Genomic DNA, 23,996 nt, shown 5'->3' with positions numbered 1-23,996 from the left:
TTTTGTTTTTTTATTTGTTACAGTCATCCCACATATTCGGAACGGTTTCCAGATCGGCCAATGTTCAAAAAATCATAGCAAATCGATCATTGAACTTAATGATTCGCTTATACCTTCATTTGAAAGCATTTCTTGCTATCTTTCGAATGCTGTATCGAACAACTGCAAATTTTAACTTTTTTATGAAGTTTTTGAAGAATTACTTTGACCCTTGAAATCCACAAATTCGGAACACTTTTTTCTTACGAATGTAAACAAACTTTGAATCGCTCCAGGAGTACATATTTATTACCAAATAATGACTTCACACACTGAAACCAATGAAACTCAAGCTTAGTCATGATTTATACATGGTTTGATAACTTTGTTTGTGAAAATATCAGTTAAATTCAGGTGTTCCACAATAGTGGGAGGCACAATAACATCCCACAATTATGAAACAGGCCATTTGGAGGCAGTGTTTTGCTGCTCTGGGCAAAATAGTCTTAGAATGAAGTTTTTTGTTCAAAAAGTACTACTTTTACTAGTGAAATAGCAAGATAATGTCCAAATGAAGTTTCTAAAAATAGTAAGGTTGACAGAAAAGCTACTTTTGGCATGCTATTGACAAATTATCATAAAAGTGTTCCGAATTTGTGGGTGTTCCGAATATGTGGGATGACTGTAATACTATGACAAAATAATGTTTTCTTGTTTACTTTCTGTGAGTTCATTTCAAAATATAATTTCGTGGGTATATTCGAAGTTTCGATTATGCCAAGGTTTCCTAGAAACTTCGGATACACAGAAAAATCGTTACTTAATCCACCTTTAGGAGGTTGGTGCCTTCCTCACATTCATAAAGTCAATACATTCAGTAAAATAAACAACATTCCCCCTTAACATGTTTAACAAATCAACTTTATTACTCATTTCTTTTGATAAGGTTCGCAGACCTTCAAAATTTCTGGCTAATCGGCAAGGTTTGATAAAAAAAACCTATCCAACGATAGTTCGCATGGAAGTTTCAGACAATATTTCTATCAGAATATCTGAAATCCGGCCTCCAAAAAGTGTATAAATAACACTTAAGTGCTAATAACTTTTGATAGGGTTGTCAGATCTTCAATGTTTTGGCCTCATTGGAAAGATCCTTTCTGAAAATGTATAACATGATAGGTTTTCTTGCAAAAACAACCCGTTTTTAATCTTCCGGACATACGCCAAAATCGTTTTTTTGGCATAACTTTTGAAGTACTTAACTAAACTTGCTGATTTTAAATAGTGACCTATGGGACCCCAAGACAGAACGAATGAGACTAATACGGCGGAAATCTGTTCATCCATTTCGGAGATAATCGAGTGACATTTTTTTTTGTCCACCCACCTACACACATCCACACAGACATTTGCTCAGAACATTATTCTGAGTCGATATGTATACGTGAAGATGGGTCTAAGAGGTCAAATTAATAAGGTGAGGAAGGCAAACAAGTTGAATTTTGGAATGTTGAAAATTTGGTCGGTTGAATATTACCTCTTTTTTAGTAGTATTACATAAAAAATGTGAACCTGATAAATATTCATCAAAAACTGATGAAAATTCATCATTTTTTGGGGAAAAATTAATTATTAATCCTGATGAATATTACCATCATTTTTTTCTGAGTATAGTCATCCCTCATATTCGGAACAGTTTACAGATCGGCCAATGTTCGAAAAATCATAGAAAATCGATAATTAAAGGTGCATTTGGCATGCTAGTGACAAATTAACACAAAAGTGTTCCGAATTTGTGGGTGTTCCGAATACGTGGGATGACTGTACTCGAATGATGGAGATTTTTTTTTTATTTATTTTTTTTTTCTTACTTTTAATATCAATTCCGATTTTATCGACCACATATTATTTAAATTTCAGCGGTTTATTGTTGAGGCCATATTTGATACCCGTGTAGATCAATCGGAATCCAGAGGTCGCCGATATGAATCCCGCAGTGGCTGCCTTAAAATTCTATGTGTCAATATGGGTGTTCGGCGCCGTCACTCCGTGCCAAACTCTCGTATACTTAGGAGCTCAGGGCGGCGAAGTTCTTGTAGATAAAAGGAAGACACTAGTGGTTGGTACTACCAATAGTCGCCGACAGCTATAAAGTCACCTTCGGTCTTATTTTCAGTCATCCATTTCAGTTTCTAATTGAATCTGTTATTTTGGGTAGAGGAGGAAAAGTAAGGTAGACAGGAAAAGTAATTAGTATCACGACAGAATTACAAAAGTACTGTGGAAACTTAACATCCAAGATGGCTGCCAAAATGGCGGTGATAAAATATTGAGAAAATGCATTTTGTAATATAACAGGCAATTAACTACTCAAATTTGACTAAAATTTGGTCACAGAAATTGAATTTAATGTTAAAAGTGAGAAGACAAAAAAACAAAAAAATGATGCCCATGATTCGATTCTCCAGACACCTTCGGGAAATCGATTCTAGACTGTAAAGGAAACAAAAAAACACAAACGCATTTGTTCGGTTCGGATTACACAATAAAATACTATTAAGCGCAAATAAATAATTTAAAACAGAGAAATTAATAAAACATCGTTTAATGAGTTTAGTTGATGATTTATTTGTCTTATGTTTGTGTAACCCTCTTTTTTTGTTGTTGCTTGACTTCATATCGTTCTAACAGCTATTCTGTTGTAGGACCTACTACAATATATTATTTTATCACACGATGATTTTACACATGCTCAACGTTTGCGGGTTTGTTTTTCTTTTTTGCAAAAAAAAATGTTTACGTTTCATAATTATTAACATTTACTAGTTTGGGTCCAGTGCGGACAACACATTTTTGCTCTTTACTGTATAAGTACAACAGCGACATTTGCAATTTTATCGGAAAATAAAAAGGAAATTCAGATGATTTTTTTTCTTTTTTGGAATGATTTCACAAATTGTTTCGCAAGTGAAACTTTAACGAAAACTGAAGGAAATTCTGGGTTCGGCATAAATGCGAAGGAAACAAAAATTTAACCTGATTTAAATCATAATTTGGAGTCCAGCTCAATCGAGGATGTGCCCCTTCGGGCGCCTAAACATTAAAGATTCTCTGCTTCCGGTCCAGCATTTCAGCCTCCTTTCCAATTTCGATTATATTGTTTGTCACTTCCAGCGTCGGTTCGGCTGTCTCGATCTGACTCGGCAGCTCCGCCCGGTTGTTCCGCACGTTTTTGCTCTGACTGTCCTGATCGCCCCCTTCCTCCTGATCCTCCTCCTCGCTGTAATCGTCACTGTCGTCCACTTCCGCCGCCTCAACATCCGCGTCCGACTCTTCGCTGGTCGTCGTGCTATTCGTCGTGCTTTGTGCGGTGGGTTGTTGCGCCGATTGCTGCTGCTGCTGGCCAGCCGGAACCGCCGCCGTGATCGATGTCCACCAGGTCGAGAAGGCGCCCTTGGCCGTCGTGAGGGCACCTCCGACCACCCGACTAGTACTGTTGACCGCCTGGTTGAGCTTCCGGCCACTTTCGCTGTTTTGCATGGTTCTGGAAATTAGAAAAATTAAATTTTTAAACATTTCCAAAAATAATCATCATCGATAAAAATCGACTCACTGTGCAATTCGGAGTTTCATGTCAGCCACCGAAAGAGTTCCCGCGAACGGATGGCCCACGATCTGGTTCTCGAAGGCCGCGATCGTGCCGCCGGCACTGCGCGCTAGCCAGTCCTGGTAGCAGGCGGTCTGTTTTAGTGCGTTCATGAAGCTTACGTTGAAGTGTTCCAGCTCTTTGCTGCCCTCTGGTTGGGAAGAAAATGGATAGGAAAAAAAGAAATTTTAAAAGCGTTTTCATAATAAGTTTGATTACATTTTTAACGTTAGTTTTGTTTATTTTGAAAATGCGACAATAGAGTCGAGACAATCGACTTAAAACTTCAAACTTTTGGGATTTTCACAACTCGGAATTTTACTTTTCATACTCAAAAATAAAAAATAAAATAAGGCTAATCGGACAACGTAACTTTTTTGTATGCTCAATTTTAATTGTTTGCAAGATTGTATCTCAGAAACTGAAAGTCCAATTTCTTCAAATCCTTCTAGGAAAATGTTCGTAAATTCTTAGTAAATTGTAAGTAAACTTAAAACATTCTTGATTTCTTATCTTTTTGAAAACAATATTTTGATTTTTTTTAAATCTAGACTAACATTTCAAATGGGCTTAATATTGAATGTTTGGCCCTTTTAAAATTTTAGGCTAAATTCATTTTTTTAAATATTGTTTTTTTATAAAGATCGGAAAATTTCACGAATATTTCATGGTTTAACATTAAAAACCGGACAATTGGGTCAGAAAACTTCAATTTTTCTGTTTCTTTTTCTTCAGGCCGCTGTATCTCAGCAACCAGAGGTCTAGTTTCAATGCCTCTTAGACAATTTTATAGCAAATTTTGTGAACTTAAAAAAATCAGAAATGGTCACTCATGGTCACCATGTTTAAAAATATAAAAAATGCAAATATTTCGCTGAAATCAAACTTTCGGTGGCTATATCTTGAAAACGGAGCCCTTTGTTATAAAATCTGTAAAGTGCTTTTCGATTGCAAATTCAATATTACATAAAAAATACGGTCAAAATTTGTTTTGTATAAAACTTAGATTTATTCCAAAAATCACTATTTTTTCATAAAATTATAAATCGGCGGCAGATTTTTTGACCATACTTCGCAATGGCTCAAAAGTTGGGATTTTGGTCCCCTAAAACATATCGAAAAATCTCTAAAATCAAAAAAAAAAACACGTATTTTGGGAAATTAAGTTTTTGTGAAAAAAAGGTTAGTTAAAAAACAGCATTTTTTCCGTGTATCTATTTTTTCTCAATAGTCCTCAACAATACCTACAATAGGATGTAACAAAACCACACTTTTTTGCGGGCATTTCAGAGGATGATCCCCTAGGGGTACTGAGTCAGAATCCCAAATATGAGCACGATTGGTTGCGACAGGACCTGGCGCTCCGGCTTTAAAGTTTAAATGGGATTTAACCCGTAAAATCGGTTCGTTTTGGTTTTTGCCATTTTTGAGGCCTTCAACGATTTTTGGATTTTTCAAAAACCTCATGAGCTTATAGTGTAAGTTTCAGGGCACAACTTTGCCGAAGACTGTGAAGAGATTTGATAGTTAGTACAGCTTGTACAATGATTTGAAAATAAAAAAACTTTTTGCCATTAATTTGTTTGATAAGTATTGGCAACACTTTCTTTGAACGCGCGCATCCAGAGCCAGACGTCGTAACTATAGAGTTATCTACGTGCGCATGTATTGCGTGTACGTACACGAAAAAGATTGAGGTTAAATTTTGTACCCTCCAGCAAAACAAATGGGGTGCTAGTGTGCGTGAGCTCGGGTTTAGATAACTCTATAGCAGCGAGAAAACATCCAGCGTACAACGGTCAAAGTTTGACACATGGAAAGAAAATGCTTTATTTGGATGTTGTGCTTATGTTTTCGATGGTGCCGGAGGATTTGATCACCGGTGCTGCTCTTTTAATCTGTCGTAGATTCCGGTATTCTATTTGGCAGTGACTCGCAGGAATTAGTTTTAAGCCCACCTGGTCCTGTCATTAACCCGTGTGGATCTTTTTCGTCTCGACCAGTTGTGGTGTTGGGGGACATGTTAGCGAACCTATGCTCGAACATAGTGCAATTGGTGTCTAATGAATTCGCAAAATATCTAGCCAGAGAAGTCTGCTGTATGAAAATAGTGTTTACTAATGTTGTCAATGCAATACATTAATTTGTTTATGACCGATTTTATTGCCAAATTGCCATAACTCTTTGATTGATTACAAAGAGAGTGAAAACTCTCACTAAAATGCGTGTCTCTCGAAATATCTTCCGGAATACGGAATATTCAAAATGCACACAACATCCATGCGTAATAAAGCGCTTTCAAGACAGCCGCGTTAGGTTGCACTCGAGCAAGGTTTAGAATCGGTTCCAACTGAACCCTGAGAGTCAACCGGAGAGCTTCTTGCAGTTCCATAAGAACTTTCTTTCTCAACAATCACAACAACAAAAACAACAACACGACGCTGGACAAATACATGCTGACGCATCGCGACGCACCGTAGCATGCGTTGCATAGTTTGCCGAAAGCGCGCATCAAAAGCGAGTGTTGCCAGAACATGTTTTACGTTATCTGAAAAACAAGAGAAAAGATATTGTAAATTCTGTACCATTTTTCAGAGCGGTCAAATCTCTGCGCAGTCTTCGGCAAAGTTGTACCCTGGAACACAAACTATAAGCTCATGAGGTTTTTGAAAAATCCAAAAATCGTTGAAGGACTCAAAAAGGGCAAAAACCAAAACGCACCGATTTTACGGGTTAAATCCCATTTAAACTTTGAAGCCGGAGCGCCAGGTCCTGTCGCAACCAATCGAGCTCATATTTGGGATTCTGACTCAGTACACCTAGGGGATCATCCCCTGAAATGCCCGCAAAAAAGTGTGGTTTTGTTACATCCTAACCTACAACTTTGCCAAAGACACCAAATTGACCAGAAAATCCACTGAAAAGTTGCAGCTGTTTGCATATTTACGTACCAATTTTGTATGGACAGCTACCAAAATTGTATGGAGATTTGTATGGTTAAACCAGTAACACAAAATAGCTTCTTCAAAAAAATAAAAAAAGCCCGAAATCAGCAAAAAATAAAATACAAAAAAATATAAAAATTTAAATTACAAGCCCAGGTTTTGCATGAAAAAAGTGTTTTAAAATATATTTGTTGCAATTCCGTCGTGAAACTACTTACTTTTCCTGTCATTCTTGAACGACGAAATAGCCTACTTTTCTGTACCAAAAATAACAGAATCGAATAGCAACACTTTTCAAAATAAATGCTGAAAAGTTCTACTTTTCAGCACTCAAATGTGTGCTGAAAAGTTGAACTTTTCAGCACTTGTTTCGAAAAGTAACACTTTTCAACATTTTTTTGATTTAATCGATTTATTGACAAAATACATGAAAATTTGACATAAAATTTCACTCAGTGTGTGTTTTTTGGAATTGCAAAAAATGTTGTATGGAACTCGTTGCAAAACTTGATTTTTTCTGCACTCTTCGTATTTATCAAGTTATCAAGGGAAGTTTCGTGAATTCATTGGAAAAGAGATTCGCGTCGTCGTTTGTGAGATTAATTTCTGCTTACGAGCCGGTTGTTTGCGCTCTTGTCGAGATAAAATCGTGAAGTTTTTTTATTGAGAGGTCGGGCGCTGTGTAGCAGCACTATTTGATATTTTCGTGATATTATAGTATTAACTGCACGTCGCCGAATAAAACGTTAATTATAATTACATTTCGTTCTGCAAGCCCTTCCAATAGCACCGTTGCTCGGATGGCACGCCGGCGGTAAGAAGTTGAATAATACGTCAAATCAAATTTCGTTTCAGTTTGAAAGCCCTTCCCAAAGCATCGTTGCTCAGATGGCACGCCGGCGGTAAGAAGTAAAAAATACGCGATTGATAAGACCTTCTCATAGCGTCGTAGCTCGGAAAGCAACGATTGTTTCACTTTCTGGTCATATCATTTACCAAGATGAATCCTGACCTTCCCTTTCCTTCCCCTACTAACACAATTCCCCCACTTCCCGTGATGCTTGAAGGAGATGCTGTGGATTCAACGGTCTCATGCGGTGTCAACAGGTATAGAGCGACAAACTCTGTGTCTGATGAGTCTGCAACTTCAACTATCGGACTAACATTCCTACCTTTGTTGAACTGCATCTTCTTGGGGGGGCGCCGGTATTGACTTAAAGCAGTGATCTTCAGGGGTTATACAGTGAGGATGATTAGCTCCCACTATTCATCTGTTGGTTCATTGTGTAACTTCAGCTGATCCGTCAATAACGGAGTAGCAGCTCATTGGCAGTCAACCATGCTCATGCTCATGCTCATGCTCACTCTTCGTATTTATCCAACTCGGTGAACCTCGTTAGATAAATGTACGACTCGTGCTGAAGAAATCCTCTTTTTGTAACTTGTTGCATAAACTACTATTACAGGCGTACAGTTGCTTTCCAATCATTAGTTTTGAAAATATCGAGGTATTGATGGAATTTTTTTTTTCGCAAAAAAGAAAACTTTTCGTGGGACTGTACATTGGTGTTTTATGAAAATTTAAAACGATATCAAAGGAGTTCAAACATGCTAAATATGACATAAACTTGGAAAAATATTTGCAACGGCCTAAATTTAAAATTTTCTTTTTGTTTAATTTCTAAGATTATTAAAATTATTAAAATTTCTAACATTTCTGAAATTAAAAAAAAAGTATTTAAAAATGCAAAAAGTATTTTAAAAATATTATGTGTTTAAAAAATGCAAAACTTTCTAATTTGGTTAATTTTTTATAATCATTTTTTTATTTCTTGTAATTTACAAATTTACCCTATTATGGCATAATTTGTATCTGGGATGGGATGGGATAAACAAAGAGAAAAAAACCTATTGTCAAACTAAACCACTTTCAACATGGCCGCTTCTGTCAACCTAAACCAGTCCTTTCTTATGAGGAGAAAATGAGAAGTATTGTAATTTGAATTGAAAAAAATAAAAAAAAATCAATTTCACAAAAAATTGTAAATTGCATGAATAGATTAATTAAAATATTTTCAATTGAAAGGCATTTATTTCTATCGTACACCGAATGTTGACTTATCAGCATTTTCATTTTAAAAAACAATACATTTCATGAACTGACTATTCTTTTGCCCATTTAAAACTATTGTTATTTTTTTTGCGCGTTATATAGAAATGTCATCTAGATTGAACAATATTAAACCTGTGCTTCCTATGAAATTAAAATGTGGCGTGAAGAAACAACACCGTAGAACTGGATTTAAAATCAAACAAAAATAATGGCCACAGTTTAGCCTATTTGATTTTTTCGCACTTTTTTATTTCAACACATTGCCACAAATTGAAAAACAAACTTTTTTGCCCTTTGAAGTGAATGAATTGGTACAAATTTGAATTTTTGCCAGCCATTTCTTTCGATTCTGACACCTTAGGGCGTGCGACCTATGGAATGTTAAATATCTTTAAAGTTGAGTAAAAATTGCCGTTGAATTCGACGTGCTCCTCTTGGGGAACTGGGAAAGGTTTATTTACTTCCTTTGCGTAACGGGACAACGACAGGAGCAGATCTAAGAAAAAATCTCCCCTCCCATTTAATGACTTGCAGGCTTTTTAGGATTTTATTTAGATTGAAGTAAGAAAACGCATTTAAATCGTATTGCATTTTTCACATCCAAATGAAAATAAAAAATCTTTCATATAAAAAACACAATAAAAATAGAAGAAGTGATCATTTTTTGACTCATCTTTGATTTGCCAACCATTTCAAGTAATTTGAATCAGGCAGCTCCTTATGAACGGATCCACCGTTAAACGATGGAACATAAACTCAGGATTCTCCACCCACGTCCAACCGCAAATTTTAACAGCCAAATCAAAAAAAATCTGCGAGGAAAAACTAAACAACCTTTCAACCAAAGAAAAAGTCATCCGCATGCTTGAGCACTGAGTTGAAAAACATCATCAAGAAAATTTGAATTGTCAAGCTATCTGAATCACAGATTGCTTGATATTTGTTTTCGAACACGAATTTTCTTGCAAAAAACAGAAGAAGAATACAAACGTAAACACTCAAAAAGAAGACTCTATCCAGCCGTCCCGTCCCAGATTTGTATAACCCCCCGGTCACGTAGTGTTTCCCTCATTGACCGCTGGGAGCGCTAGTAGGCTGACAGTACAGTCTGTCATGTATGTTATTGTTTATCTTCGTGATGTTATTTTCTGTGATCTAGATTAAAGGTTTCTTGTATTGTAAAATTGTGATAATAAAATCTTCTGTGGTGAACCTCCGAGGAGAAAGGTGGCCTCTCGGAGACCAAGAAATCACCGTGTTTCATTTACGGTGAGACACGTCTTCGTCCGCCATCGTCCCTGAAGCTCCGCCGTCGTTCGTAAGTCGTTGGTTCCGGCAGTCCCGCAAAGAGTTAGAACACAACGTAGGGACTGGCCGATTGGGCCGAACAATTTATTTTTTTAAATAAGGTCAGTAGTAATCTTTTAAGCTTTTAAAATCGGCCCGAAAAATCGTGGGACTAAAAATAGTTTTTTCAAAAAACTTAGAAATGGCAATAGAACAAGCAATTGAAATTTAAATTCTGGTACATGAATGGGGGAAGGGGAGGGGCATCTTGAGTTTGTGACAGCCCATGTTGAAGATATAGGAAAAGTGAGTGATAGGGGGAGGGGTCTGACAACTCGAAAATTTCTGAACGTAAAATTTGAACAGCCGCTTAGAATAATTTTTAGCATATTTGGTTTTTTGACTAAAAGTTTTGTTTTCATAAAATCTTACATATTTTGATAATGATTGAACTAGTCAGCAACTTTCTACGAAATCGGCTGATTTCGACCATTTTTTTTTGTTGTATTTTTTATTTGGCTCAAACTTTGTGGGGGCCTTTCCTATGACCAAAGAAGCTATTTTGTGTAATTGGTTCACCCATACAATGATAATGATAATTGATAATAACAAGAAGATGCTAGGCTTCAATCAACCTAAGGCATTCTCTAGGATGCCCTCGAAAGACTGGCTGCGCTAGGGTTAGATTAGATTAGATTAGATTATAAAACAAATTTGACTTATTTTTAATGTAAAATTGTATTTCCAATCGAAAAGTACTTTACAGATTTTTTTGATAAAGGGCTCTGTTTTCAAGATATAGCCACCGAAAGTTAGATTTTAGCGAAATATTTGCAGTTTTTCGTTTTTTAAAAATAGTGACCATGAGTGACCATAAAATTGCTATAAAATTGTCTAAGAGATGTTAAAACGTGAAAGCGTGTCATAGTTGAGACGTGTTTTAGTTAAAAAAAAATAATAATAAGGAACCAAAATTACGGGGCAACTGTCACATCCAACAAACGGTTTTAGAATGTTTTAAAAATAGAAAAAATAATAACAAGCCATGGTTTACATTTTCTTTCGACCCTTTGAATTCTGCTTTCGTTCGTCAAAGTCACACAGACAGAAATTCTCGACAGAAATCCTTTCGATTAAAGCACGAAAGTTTGACATTCTTGACTACTTTCAAATAATTGCTGTCACGAGCGTTGCAAGCACTTATTTAGAATTAGATTAGATTTAGAAAAAAAGAGAGAGCACAAGCTTTGTGTCGAGCGATTGCTTGACTGCCGAGCTCGATTGCGTTCGTCTCATCTTCGTGTTGGTCAACTGACAGACGCTCGAGTATAAAAATGCTGACTGCTACAACCACTTTCTAATGTCGTTCATTTTCAGTGGTTTCTTATAAGGCCTGGGATATTTCCAGAGACAGAGTCCACCAAGAATTATTTTTTTATGTTTGCTTTAAACACACTCACCTGGATGCAGCGACGACTTGACCATCGCCACCATGTAACCGTAGAACTGCTCCCGAATCCAAACCTCGCTCCCCTCGGCATCCTCCTTCGGATTCTGCACATTTTTAATGATAAAATCCGCAAACCGCAGATCCTCCGTGCTGAGCTGCACCTGTCGCTTCAACTCCAGCTCGTACACATCAATAACGGCATTCTCCACGTCGATCATCACGTCCGCCAGGTTCCGCTTCTGCTGAAACAGCACGTTGGACGCCCCGATGATGTACCCCTTGACCGAGGGATCACTCAGCAGGTCCATGTACGGCAACGAGATGTACGGCAGGCAGAGATTCCCCTCGTGGAATATCCGCATCGGAGCGGCCCACTCGTCCGGCTTGATGGCGCACAGACTGGCAAAGTTGGCGGCAATCGTGTCCACGCTCGTTTCGCGCACCAGCCCGGGCTGCTTCCGCGCCGCGTCTTCCAGCGAACATTGGGACACCTCGTCAGAGCCCGGCGTCGTCAACTCTTTGGTACTGCCCGCACTGAGCGTGTCTTCGCGATCCTCTCGGGCGGATTCGATGAGGGACTCGACGGGGCTGGGTTCGGTGGGAGCTGCTTTCTCTTCCACGGGGGACGCGGACACCGGTGAGAATTTCTTCTGCTCTTCCTGGGGAGTTCCAAAGGTGGGCATAGGCGACATCGGTCGGGAAGTTCTGAAACGAAGTTAGTCATTAGAAGATGAAAAAAGGATCAACAGTCTGTTCAAACTTACTTTACACACGCCACCTCCTGGAACCCGTCCGCGAGCAGCCCCGGATGAAGTGAAACGACGCCCAAAATCAGTGCACAAATCGGTTGAACCGGCGATCCGTAGCAGACGACTCGCTTCTGCAGCAGCAGCAGCTTGTACAGCATGAGCAGTTTGTGGCGCCACTTCAGCACCAGCTCCCGCAGCGGCAGTCCCACAAAGTGCAACCTCGACGACGGAGCCAACTCCTCCAGCGGATCCATCGAGGTCAGGCAAGCGTTCAGCTGTTCGTACGCCCGCACCAGAATCTCCGTACAGTCGAAGTCACCCTGCTCAAAGTACGCGTGCGCAATCAGCGACAGCTTCACCTCGACGTAGCCGTAAATCGGAATCGAAAGCAGCGCACAAACCGACTTCTGAACCGTACTCCGAGTCACATCGGCGGTGCGAATCTTCAGCTCCTCCACCGGAATCTGCCGATAGCAGCTGATGCCGTAGATCGAGTCGTGCGGATCGACGAGGCTGGGCAGATTGAAGCACACAAAGTCCTTGTTGAAGTTGTGCGAACCGTCGGGCAGGGCCAACGTTGGCAGGTATTTCCAGCCCGAGGGACACTCCTGGCGGCCCTCGGTGCCGGCGATCAGCGGCGGGTAGGAGAATTCGACCTGTGGGTTGGAGTGTGAAGTTAGCATTACATTGCACTTAAAAATTTACATAATAATTAAGTAGGGGAAATTCTAGAATCTTTAGCGATACCGATTCTAAAGGAGCTATTCTGCCCATGATCGCATAAATGTCCCATATGCATTTTCATCACTTTTGAGTTATTGATACAGTTTTCTATAAATCAGGAGATCGCGAAGACTTAAGACGTAGCTTTATGTGTGGGACAAATTTGCCTTGCGTTTTTCTCAGCTTGCTGTTTTTGCATATGGGACATTTATGCGAACATGGGCAGTTTTACACTACGGCAAACAAACAAACAAACTCGCTCTTTTTGACAGTTTGTCTGCTTTGTTTGTTTGCCTGGATTTGCTTGTACAAAGGTCAGCCTGCATTCATTTTGCCTTGTTTGCGAGTTTGGCAAACTGAGAAAGTGCGAGTTTGTTTGTTGCGTTTTGTAAGCTGACGTTCAAAGCAACTTATTTTATTAGTTTTATTTGTTATTATTTGTTTTATTTGCTTTTATTTTTTTGATTTATTTTATTTGTTTTTATTTGTTTTATTTGCTGTGTTTTTGTTTTAGGCCGATGCAAATAGTTTTCAAAGTTTTGGCCGAGGTCGAGGGGGGGGGTGAATAAGTATTGAAATAACAAGCCATAGTTTCAGCATTTGCATGGAAAAAGTGTTTTAAAATGCATTTTACACTAGTTCAGTTGTTTTGCAATCAAAAATTTTCAAAAAATGAAAGATTTGATAAAAACAAAAATTTTAGCGAAAAAAAAACTTAAACATCGAAAATTTTCAAAAATTCGAGACATTTTTAAATCAACTCAAACATGCAGAAAGTGACTCTAAACGCAGGGAAGCGCATTTTAAATTAATTTCAGCTGATTGTACTTAAATTTCCATTGAAATTTTTAAGCTTTTTGAATAAATATTTGTTTTGCCCCCCGATTTTTCGGCCCAACTTTGAAGGGGGGAGACAAAAACATTAAATAAAATTTGCACCAGCCTTCTTTGTAGAACAGTAGTTGTTCGGTAACTGGGCGTTGTTGAACAGGGCTGCTTTTTAACTGGGCGTTCGATAACTGGGCCGTAGCCCAGTTAAAAAGCAGACAAACATCAAAAACCAAAACAAACCGACATCACCGAGGGGATAATGGATGCAAAAATCAAGTTCAACAAATAAAAAAAAAACTTTTTTTTTCTAACTATTATATAATTTTAAGTCACAATTAAAGAATAAAGAAAAGTAATCATTGTAAATAAATTTAAGCAACTTTTATTTTTATATTTCATCAAAAAAAAGATTATGCATCGGTAGTCCCCTCGTTATTTTTCGTTCAGCCCAGTTAACGAGCAGCATTCGATGACTGGGCTACGTTCTCAGCCCAGTCACCGAACAAGAACTGTATTTCTGGATTCAATTTTCATAAGGTCCTACATATATAGGAAACCCATAACCCATAGGTTGTTTTGATAATTTACTCTTGTCATTTGCTTTTGTTTGCTGATTTCTTTTTGTTTTCTTTTTCTTATTTGTTGTATTTGGTGTTTGTTTTATTTGTTCTATTTGTTTTATTTGCTGTATTGGTTTCGATTGTTTTTTTTTGCTTTTTTGTTTTTTTTTATTTTTTTTTGTACCATTTGTTTTATTTATATTTTGATTTATAGTTTTATTTGTTTTATTAGTTAGGTATATCAGTTTTGTTTGCTTTTACTTGTTTGATTTGTTTCATTGCCGGGACCGTGGTGTAGGGGTAAGCGTGATTGCCTCTCACCCAGTCGGCCTGGGTTTGATCCCAGAAGGTCCCAGTGGCAAATTTTGAGACGTGATTTGTCTGATCACGCCTTCCGTCGGATAGGGAAGTAAATGTTGGCCCCGGTCTAACCTAAAGGGTTAGATCGTTAGCTCAGTCTAGGTGTAGTAGGAGTCGTCTCCCTGGGTCCTGCCTCGGCGGAGTCGCTGGTGGGCAGTTGGACTATCAATCCAAAGGTCGTCAGTTTAAACCTCGGGTGGATGTAAGCTAAGGTGTAAAAAGAGGTTTGAAATTGCCTCAACAATCAAGCCTTCGGACACTTAGTTTCGAGTAGGAATCACGTAATCAAGAATGCCAAAGAAATGCTGTAGAGCGAATAATTTGATTTTTTTTTGTTTTATTTGCTTTTTTTCTGTTTTCAATTGGTTCATTTTTTTACTTGTTTAATTTTTTCTATTTTTTTTATTTGTTGCATTAGTTTTATTTTTTTAATTGGTTCAATTAGTTGTATTTGTTTTATTTAATATTATTTATTAAATGGTTATTTGTAACTTTTAATTTTCAATTTTGAATTTGTATTTAATAATTTGTTGATTGTAATTAGCAATTTGTTATGATTAGTTTAACAATTTTTTTTTATGTATTTGTTTTATTTTTATAATTGGTTTTATTTGTTGTATTTGTTTCAATTGTTTTATTTTGTTTTATTTGCTTGAATGTGTTTTTTTTATTAGTTTTATTTGTTTTTGTTTGTTTTTATATTTTTTTTGTTTTTTTTTGTATTGTTTGTTTTATTTTTTGTTTTGATTTTTAATTTTATTTGTATTATTTGTTTTATTAGTCTTATCAGCTTTGTTTGCTTTTCTTTGTTTTATTTGTTGTGTTTTTTTTATTTGTTTGTTTTTTTTCTGTTTTCAATTGGTTCATTTGCTTTACTTGTTCATTTGTTCGATTGGTTTTATTTGTTGTATTTGTTTAATTGGTTTAATTGGTTTTTATTTGGTTTTCTTTATGTTTTTTCATTAGTTTCATTTGTTTTTTGTGTTATTTGTTTTTTTTAAGTTTATTTTTTTATTTCTGTTATTTGTTGTTTTTGTTTCACTTTGAATACAAAGAAACAAAGATAGTAATGCATTCTGCTAAAACGCTCAACCAAACCACAATTGTTTCACTTGTTGGTTTTTTTTTTTGTTTTTTTTTTTGTTTCATTTGTTTTATTTGATTTTATGTGTTTTTTGTTTTATTAATTTTATCTGTTTTATTTGCTTTTATTTGTTTTATTTGTTGTATTAGTTTCATTGGTTTTTGTTTGGTTTTATTAGTTTTATTTGTTATATTTGTTTCATTCGTATGTTTTCTTTTTCTCGTCATGTGTTTTATTTGTTTTATTTGTTCTATTTGTTTTATTTCTTCTATTTGTTTCATTTGTTCTATTTTTATTTGATATTTGGTATTTGTTATTTGCCGTTATTTTTGTTATTTATTATTATGTTATTTTATAATTTGTCATTTGTAATTTGAATTTCTATTTTGCAATTTCTATTCATTTTTGTGATTTGCAATTTAAAACCTAATTTTATTTGGGAGTTTTTAATTTGTCATGTGCAAGTTTTTATTCCCAATTTTTTAATTTCATCTTTTTTAAATGGTAATTTGTTACTTACAATTTTCAATTTTAAAATTGTATTTAATAATTTGTTAGTTGTAATTTGCAATTTGTTATGATTGATTGACATTTTTTGTTGTATTTGTTTTATTTTTTTAATTGCTTTAATTGGTTTTATTTGTTTTGTTTTTTTGTATTTGTTTGAATTGTTTTTTTTTGTTTTATTTGCTTTTATGTGTTTTTTTTTGTTTTATTTTTTTTGTTGTTTTTTGTTTGATTTTTGATTGTTTTTTTTTTGTATGTTTTTGTTTTATTTGTTTTATTAGTCATATCAGTTTTGTTTCCTTTAATTTGTTGTACTTGTTTTATTTGCTTGTTTTTAATTGGTTCATTTGTTTTACTTGTTTCATTTGTTCTATTTGTTTCATTTGTTGTATTTGTTTTATTTGTTTCATTGGTTAAATTGCTTTTATTTGTTGTATTTGTTTTTTTGTGGGTTATTTGTTGTTTTTGTTTCACGTTTTTGTTTTTATTTGTTTTATTTGTTTTTATTTTCTTTTGTTTCATTTGTTGCATTTGTTTCATTTGTTTTTTTTTAATTAGTTTTATTTGTTATATTTGTATGTTTTTTTCTTTTCATGTGTTTTATTAATTCTATTTGTCTCATTTGCTCTTTTTGTTTTATTTGGTTTATTTTTATTTGATATGTGGTATTTGTAATTTGTCTTTTGTTTTTGTTATTTATTATTATGTTATTTTATAATTTGTCATTTGTAATTTGAATTTCTATTTGGCAATTTCTATTCATATTTGTGATTTGCAATTTAAAACCTGATTTTATTAGGTGCATTAGGGAGTTTTTAATTTGTCATGTGTAAATTTTTATTCCCAATTTTTGAATTTCATCTTTTTAAAATGGTAATTTGTAACTGAGCAATTTTCAATTTTAAATCTGTATTGAATAATTTGTTAGTTTTAATTTGCAATTTGTTATGATTTTGACATTTTTTTGTTATATTTGTTTTATTTTTTTAATTGGTTTAATTAGTTAATTGGTTCTATTTGTTTTGTTTGTTTCAATTGTTTTTTTTTTCTTTTTTTTGCTTTTAGGTGTTTTTTTGTTTTTATTTATTTTTTGTTTGATTGTTTTTTCTTGTTTTTTTTTTGTTTTGATTTTTAGTTTTATTGTTTTATTAGTCATATCAGTTTTGTTTGCTTTTATTTGTTGTATTTGTTTTATTTGCTTGTTTTTTACTGTTTTCAATTGGTTCATTTGTTTTACTTGTTTCATTTGTTCTATTTGTTTTATTTGTTTTATTTGTTTTATTGGTTTAATTGATTTTATTTGTTGTATTTGTTTTAATTTTTGTTATTTCATTAGCTTTTGTTTGTTTTTTTGTATTATTTGTTTTTTTTTTTGTTTTTATTTGTGTTATTTGTTGTATTTGTTTCACTTGTTTGTTTTTATTTGTTGTATTTCTCGGATGAGTTTTCAAAAAACCGTAAGAGCCATCGTGACCTCTGTTCCCACGAGCCTAAGCCGTCGGCTAGGCTAGGTTCATTTTTCTGGTTTAGGTTCACACCACACCTCGGCAAGCATCGTCGGCTCAGGCTCACCGAGTGCCGTGAGCCATGGTTCATTTGGTTCAAACCAGGCGAGGCTAGCCAAAATGAACCTTTGGCTTGAACCAGGCTTGAACCTGATCAAAGAATATTAGACTAAACGGCAAGCTTTGTTATACCGTGACACTGTTTAACCCTAAATCTACACCGTAACATTGTTACACCGTAATATGGTTACACCGTAACATTCGTTACATCGTAGTATTATTACACCGTAACATTGTTACACCACAACATTCATTACCCCGTAACAGTGTTACACCGTAACAGTGTTACACCGTAACAGTGTTACACCATAACATTGTTACACCGTAATAGTCTTACACCGTAACAGTATTACGGTGTAACGCATGTCACGGTGTAATGAATGTTACGATGCAACGAATGTTGCGGTGCAACAATGTTACGGTGTAACCAAACTACGGTGTCACGAATGTTGTGGTGTAACAATGTTCAGTGTACTCACACTACGGTGTAACGAATTTTGCTGTGTAACGATGTTACGGTGTAACCATACTACGGTGTTACAATGTTACGGTGTGATGAATGTTGCGGTGTAACAATGTTACGGTGTAACAATGTTACGGTGTAACAATGTTACGGTGTAACAATGTTACGGTGTAACAATGTTACGGTGTAACAATGTTACGGTGTAACAATGTTACGGTGTAAAAATGTTACGGTGTAATGAATGTTACATTGTAACATTGTTACACAATAATATTTGTTACACAGTAGCATTATTGCTATGGTTTTCATTAGCCTGGCTAGCCTGGCTTAAGCCTTGGTTCATGGTTCACTGAACCAGGATTGAACCACAAAGAGAGGTTTAAGCCGAACCAAGTTTATAGGTGAACCTAGCCTAACCGGTTCATTTGGGAACTCTGCCTCTGACACTAATTTTCGTTTTTCTCGAAAATAAAACAAAATTTCGTTTATTTTAAGTATGAGGCACTTGAAGGACGTGTAGATGAACAATCTCGAGCATTTTTGATATTGGTTTTTCGTAAGTAAGCTTAATACCGATGCAAAAAAAACTTTGTTTACCAATGGCTCTTACGGCTTTTTGAAAACTATTCCGAGATTTGTTTTTTTTTTCTTTTGTTTCATTTGTTTTTGTTTTTTTTTTTTTGTTATAAGTTTTATTTGTTATATTTGTTTCATCTGTATGTTTTTTTTTTTCATTTCATGTGTTTTATTTGTTTTATTAGTTCTATTTGTCTCATTTTCTCTTTTTGTTTTATTTGGTTTATTTTTATTTGATATTTGGTATTTGTTATTTGTCTTTTGTTTTTGTTATTAATTATTATGTTTTTTTTTTTATAATTTGTCATTTGTAATTTGAATTTCTATTTGGCAATTTCTATTTATATTTATGATTGGAAATTTTAATCCTGATTTTATTTAAGAGTTTTTAATTTGTTATGTGTAAATTTTCATTCCTTAAAGCCCTTCCTATATCATTGTTGATCGGGAGGCACGGCGTCGGGTGGATTGTGTTTAAATTTTTCGAATAAGGTTTTATTTTTTGCGGTGAAAAGCCATTTCTATATAATGATCGAAAGACGCACTGACAATTTGGATCGTTGAGTAAATAGTGAAGCAAAATAACTGTGTGTGAGTGACTTTGTGTGTTAACCAGAAAGACCTTTCCATAACATCGTTGCTCGGAAGGCTCGCCGACGGGTCTGTAATGAAAGTCCTCCCCATAGCGTCGTAGCTCGGGAGGCATCGAAAAGCCAATACCTTATCCTACTAATCCAAAAAAAATAATCACGTGATGCTTGAAGGAGATGCTGTGGATTCAACGGTCTCAAGCGGTATCAACAAGTATATAGCGAAAAACTATGTGCTTGATGAGTCTGCAACTTCAACTATCGGACTAACATTCCTCCCTTTCGTTGAACTGCAGGCTTCTTGGGAGGGCGCCGGTATTGACTAATAAAGTAGGGATCTTCAGAAGTTAAACAGTGAACGGATGGTTGGCTCCCATTGATCATTTTTGATTCATTGTTTAACTTCAGCTGATCTGTCAATAACGGAGTAGCAGCTCATTGGCAGTCAACCATGCTCATGCTCATGTTATGTGTAAATTTTCATTCCCAATTTTTGAATTTAATTTTTTTAATTATAATTTGTAACATTCAATTTTCAATTTTGAATTTATATTTAATTATTTGTTAATTGTAATTTGCAATTTGCTATGATAAATTTGAACTTTTTTTTGCGTAATTTGTAAGACCTATGCACCATTGTGCAGACCGTAGTTAACTGGAAAGTTGATTTTCTGAAAAAATGGTGTCATTGTGGCGCTTTGGTGTCTTCAGCAAAGTTGTTGCAAATGGGAAGGGGCAAGTTATGACCCGGTTGAAAATTAGGGTGGTTCAAGATTAGGGTACTTTTTTTAATCTAACTTTTCAGGTTTTCTGTCTTCTGGAAAGTTGTTTGGCCAAGACGCCAATATTTTTAGTTGTATGAAGAGCGACGAACCGCCCTAATTCCCCATACAAACTTTGGAGAAACCCCGTTCGGCCCTGTCTAGATATTAAAAAAAAAATCAAAATGCACGAGTTCTGGAGACCGCAAACTTTATGCTTCCTCTCGAGTTGAGCCTGCGCAGAAATTTTGTTGGTCGGTGTAATCAAAACTTTTAATAATCGAGGTATCAGATAATCGAGCTAGGACTGTATTTTTTCTATTTGTTACAAAATATTTGTTGTATGTTGCTGTTTATATTGCTTTTTTTTGTTTGTGTTTTTCTTGTGTGAATCAGTTCATGTTCAAATGACAAATTCCAATGACATAAAGTATTTTTAAAAAAATGTGCATTTCTGTTTATTTCTAAATCTGTGCAGCAATAACAACAAGTGTTGCGTGATTTGCTGATATGTAATTTGTAATTTGTTGTTTTTAAACAATTTAAACAATATTTTTTAATGTAGCTATTTGATATAACCGGAAGAAGAAATTTTAGAAAATTTATAAACATCAATAACTACTGTACTAGAAGGTAGACTACATAAAAAACTCTGTTTTGATATACAATATTAATATTGTATTGTTGAAGCTTATTGTCAAAGCTAAAAAGCCCTGACCAAGTTTGCCTTTGCACATTTTTATCGCACTAAATTGCCTCAACAATTATCAACATTATAAGAAACATCAACTGCTGGAGAAATACGAGAGCCACATATTGCATGATTCATCGATAACTTGCCACCCACGGAGCGATTCCCCAGCACGCCACCGGATCGCCCACAAGACTAACCTGACATCCTTTCTTGTGATGAAATCCCACCACCAAAATGTGTAGGATTGGGTTCTTCGTGGCCATCCTTGGCGAACGTCCTGCTTCTGGCCTTCCGGGAAGCGATCTTCCTTCTTCCAACAAACGATAAAGTCGCTTGGTAAGTTCCTGCCGGAGGTTTTCACTTGGCAGTTACCATCCGTTTGACGATGGTTCTGCTTGTTTCAACATCACTTTAGTTCACTTTTCAACTTTACTTCGCGTGTCTGTCCCCGCACGGCCAAGGATCGAAATCGATTTTTTCGTCCTTCTTCTTGAGTTGTTGTTGTGCAAATTTTGTCCTCCACCAAAATCAAATTTTCTCCTTGGCGAAGCACTTTTACGGAAACTTAGACACTTTCAGCTCACTATCAACTTTGAAGCAATCAAAAGTTTATTTTGTTTGTAATAAATCACAAAAAATGAAGAAAATTGTGCAAAAAAGTCTGCTGCTACTTTCGGTTGTTGGTTTTTCGTCAGCCGCGACGTCGGGGGTGTTTTTGTGTGGTGGGACGACGAAAGTGGGAGAGGTGATGTTGATGTTGTTTGTTCTTGGCCGAGCTAAACAGCTGTCAGTTGACGGATAATCAGGCGAGCAAACTGCTGCAGTGGTGCCAGTTCGAGACGATATCGCACACTGCACAGTGGTACAAAAATGCATATTACGAAAATAGTAGTTTATGCAACAAGTTGCGAAAAGAGGATTTTTTCAGCACGAGTCGTACATTTATCCAACGAGGTTCACCGAGTTGGATAAATACGACGAGAGATGCAAAAATCAAGTTTTGCAACGAGTTCCATACAACGTTTTTTGCAATTCCGAAAACACCCTTTGAACAGAATTATAGGATAAATGTCCATGCATTGAGTCAATGAATCGTTTATTCGAAAATTGTTGAAAAGTATAACTTTTCGAAACAAGTGCTGAAAAGTTCAACTTTTCAGCATCCATTTCAGTGCTGAAAAGTAGAACTTTTCAGCATTTGTTTTGAAAACAGTTGCTATTCGATTCTGTTATTTTTGGTACAGAAAAGTAGGCTGATTCGTCGTTCAAGAATGACAGGAAAAGTAATTAGTTTCACGACGAAATTGCAAAAAAATATATTTTATAGACTCTTCCAATAAGGGCATCTCCAGCGCTAGAGTGCAAATCGAATTTGCACCCGGCTCATGAATACCGAGATCAAATTTGCCACCTTGAAAACACTCCTTCATCCCCACCGCTAGGGTAGCAAATTTGCCACCGAAACAAGCCCACCGCGGGGGGCAAATGTGGGTTTTTTTTATCATTTTTTGCTCTCGTCTACCTTCAAAATCGATAATTATGTGTTGATTCATGCCTAGAAATGCTAAATGTTTATTAAACTATTAAATCCTATAGAAAATTTCAAAGAATTTCATTTTTCGAAAATGTTGAAAGTTAAACCATTTGCTACCCGATTTGATTCCCACCAAATTTGCTCTCGAATTTGCCCCCGAGTCTCCCACCGCAAGTAGCAAAGCTGGTATCAAATTTGATCTCAAGTTCATCTGTAGAAGAAAAAAATGTGTCGGTACCTGTCGGGTACTCATTTTCTGATACCCGACAAGTACCGGCAAGCCGGGGGCAAAGTTTCGAATGCGTGTTTTGGAGATTTTTGTATGTCTGCTCTTTTGACCTATGGTTCAAAAATTCAAAGGTTCAAAAATTCCAAAATTTAAAGAATTCAAAAATTCAAAAATTCAAAAATTTATAAATTCAAAAATTCGAAAATTCAAAAATTCAAAAATTCAAAAATTCAAAAATTCAAAAATTCAAAAATTCAAAAATTCAAAAATTCAAAAATTCAAAAATTCAAAAATTCAAAAATTCAAAAATTCAAAAATTCAAAAATTCAAAAATTCAAAAATTCAAAAATTCAAAAATTCAAAAATTCAAAAATTTAAAAATTTAAAAATTTAGACATTCAAAAATTCAAAAAGTCAAAAATTCGAAAATTAAAAATTCAAAAATTTAAAATTGCATTTAAATAGCTTAATTTTTGTTGTTTTTTTTATTTTTGAATTTTTTTAATTTATTTTTGGATTTTTTATTTTTTTATATGCTTTTTTTAATTTTTTTCAATTTTGGTTTTTTTATTTAAAAAAAAAATTAAATTAAAAAAAAAATATTTTTTTAATTTTTTTTTATTTTTTAAAATTTTGTTTTTTTTTATTTTTGTTTACTTTTTTTTATTCGAAATTTTTTGGTTTAAATTTTATCATTTTTTAATTTATAATTTTTTATTTTATTTTAAATTTTTCTAATTTTTACCTTGGGCATGAGTAAGGACCTCGACGCCGTTAGCAATGTTGGCTTTAAAATAAAATTTCGTGATAATATCACTTCCCCCCAGCCAACATTTTTGCCATGCGAAGCGGGCCTCGACGCTGTGTCTAGGTTTAATTCCTAGCTAGGAGCCATCAGTGTCTTAAGAGGTGGTCCCAAGGCCGAGTAGGAGTTCATGAAGCAAATTAGTCGTCTCCCACCCCTTTTAAATTGAAAAATGAGCTCTGAAACCAGCGCTTACTCACAACAGAAACAGAGGCCTTTTCTAGGCATTGTAGGATAGAATAGATTTAGAAATTTATTTAAAAAAATTGTTACGTGCATAAATTTTAAACTTCCATTTAAGTAATAATACAAAGCATTTTGATATGTCAAAATTTCCATAGAGTCTCGATCAATCAATAATGAAATGATATCGGACAAAATTCGTTAATCTGTTGAACTAACGGTTTTCGGATTATGGTTGTATCAAATATTGTTGCGAATTGAGGATCTATTGGAGCCTTGACGATCAAATGGAGCCTAACATTTCAAAAGGGCGCATGGGTTTTGTGAACAGGAGTGTGTCTTCTTCACTTAAATGACAGTTT

General features: G+C 35.2%; 1 protein-coding gene across 1 annotated transcript; it reads right to left on the bottom strand.

Annotated features, from left to right (window-relative positions):
- Positions 1-2,582: 2,582 nt before the first annotated feature.
- Positions 2,583-21,612, bottom strand: LOC6054480 (late secretory pathway protein AVL9 homolog). The gene is made up of 5 exons (XM_038266613.1): positions 21,081-21,612; positions 12,185-12,825; positions 11,431-12,125; positions 3,593-3,776; positions 2,583-3,523 (listed from the first exon to the last, which is right to left on the bottom strand). Exons 1-5 carry the CDS (start codon positions 21,144-21,146, stop codon positions 3,073-3,075), a joined length of 2,037 nt encoding a protein of 678 aa, XP_038122541.1. The 5' UTR covers positions 21,147-21,612; the 3' UTR covers positions 2,583-3,072.
- Between the last annotated feature and the right edge of the window lie 2,384 nt (positions 21,613-23,996).

This window comes from Culex quinquefasciatus, chromosome 1 (genome assembly GCF_015732765.1).
Source record: "Culex quinquefasciatus strain JHB chromosome 1, VPISU_Cqui_1.0_pri_paternal, whole genome shotgun sequence".
Lineage (NCBI taxonomy): Eukaryota > Metazoa > Arthropoda > Insecta > Diptera > Culicidae > Culex > Culex quinquefasciatus.
This window is presented reverse-complemented; position numbering and strand designations above follow the sequence as displayed.

Coding starts and splice junctions, on each gene's coding strand:
- LOC6054480 (XM_038266613.1), bottom strand. CDS start 21,146: ATGGCCACGAAGAACCCAATCCTACACATTTTGGTGGTGGGATTTCAT. Junction 12,126..12,184: donor CAGGAGGTGGCGTGTGTAAA/GTAAGTTTGAAC, acceptor ACTTCGTTTCAG/AACTTCCCGACCGATGTCGC. Junction 3,524..3,592: donor ATGAAACTCCGAATTGCACA/GTGAGTCGATTT, acceptor TCTAATTTCCAG/AACCATGCAAAACAGCGAAA.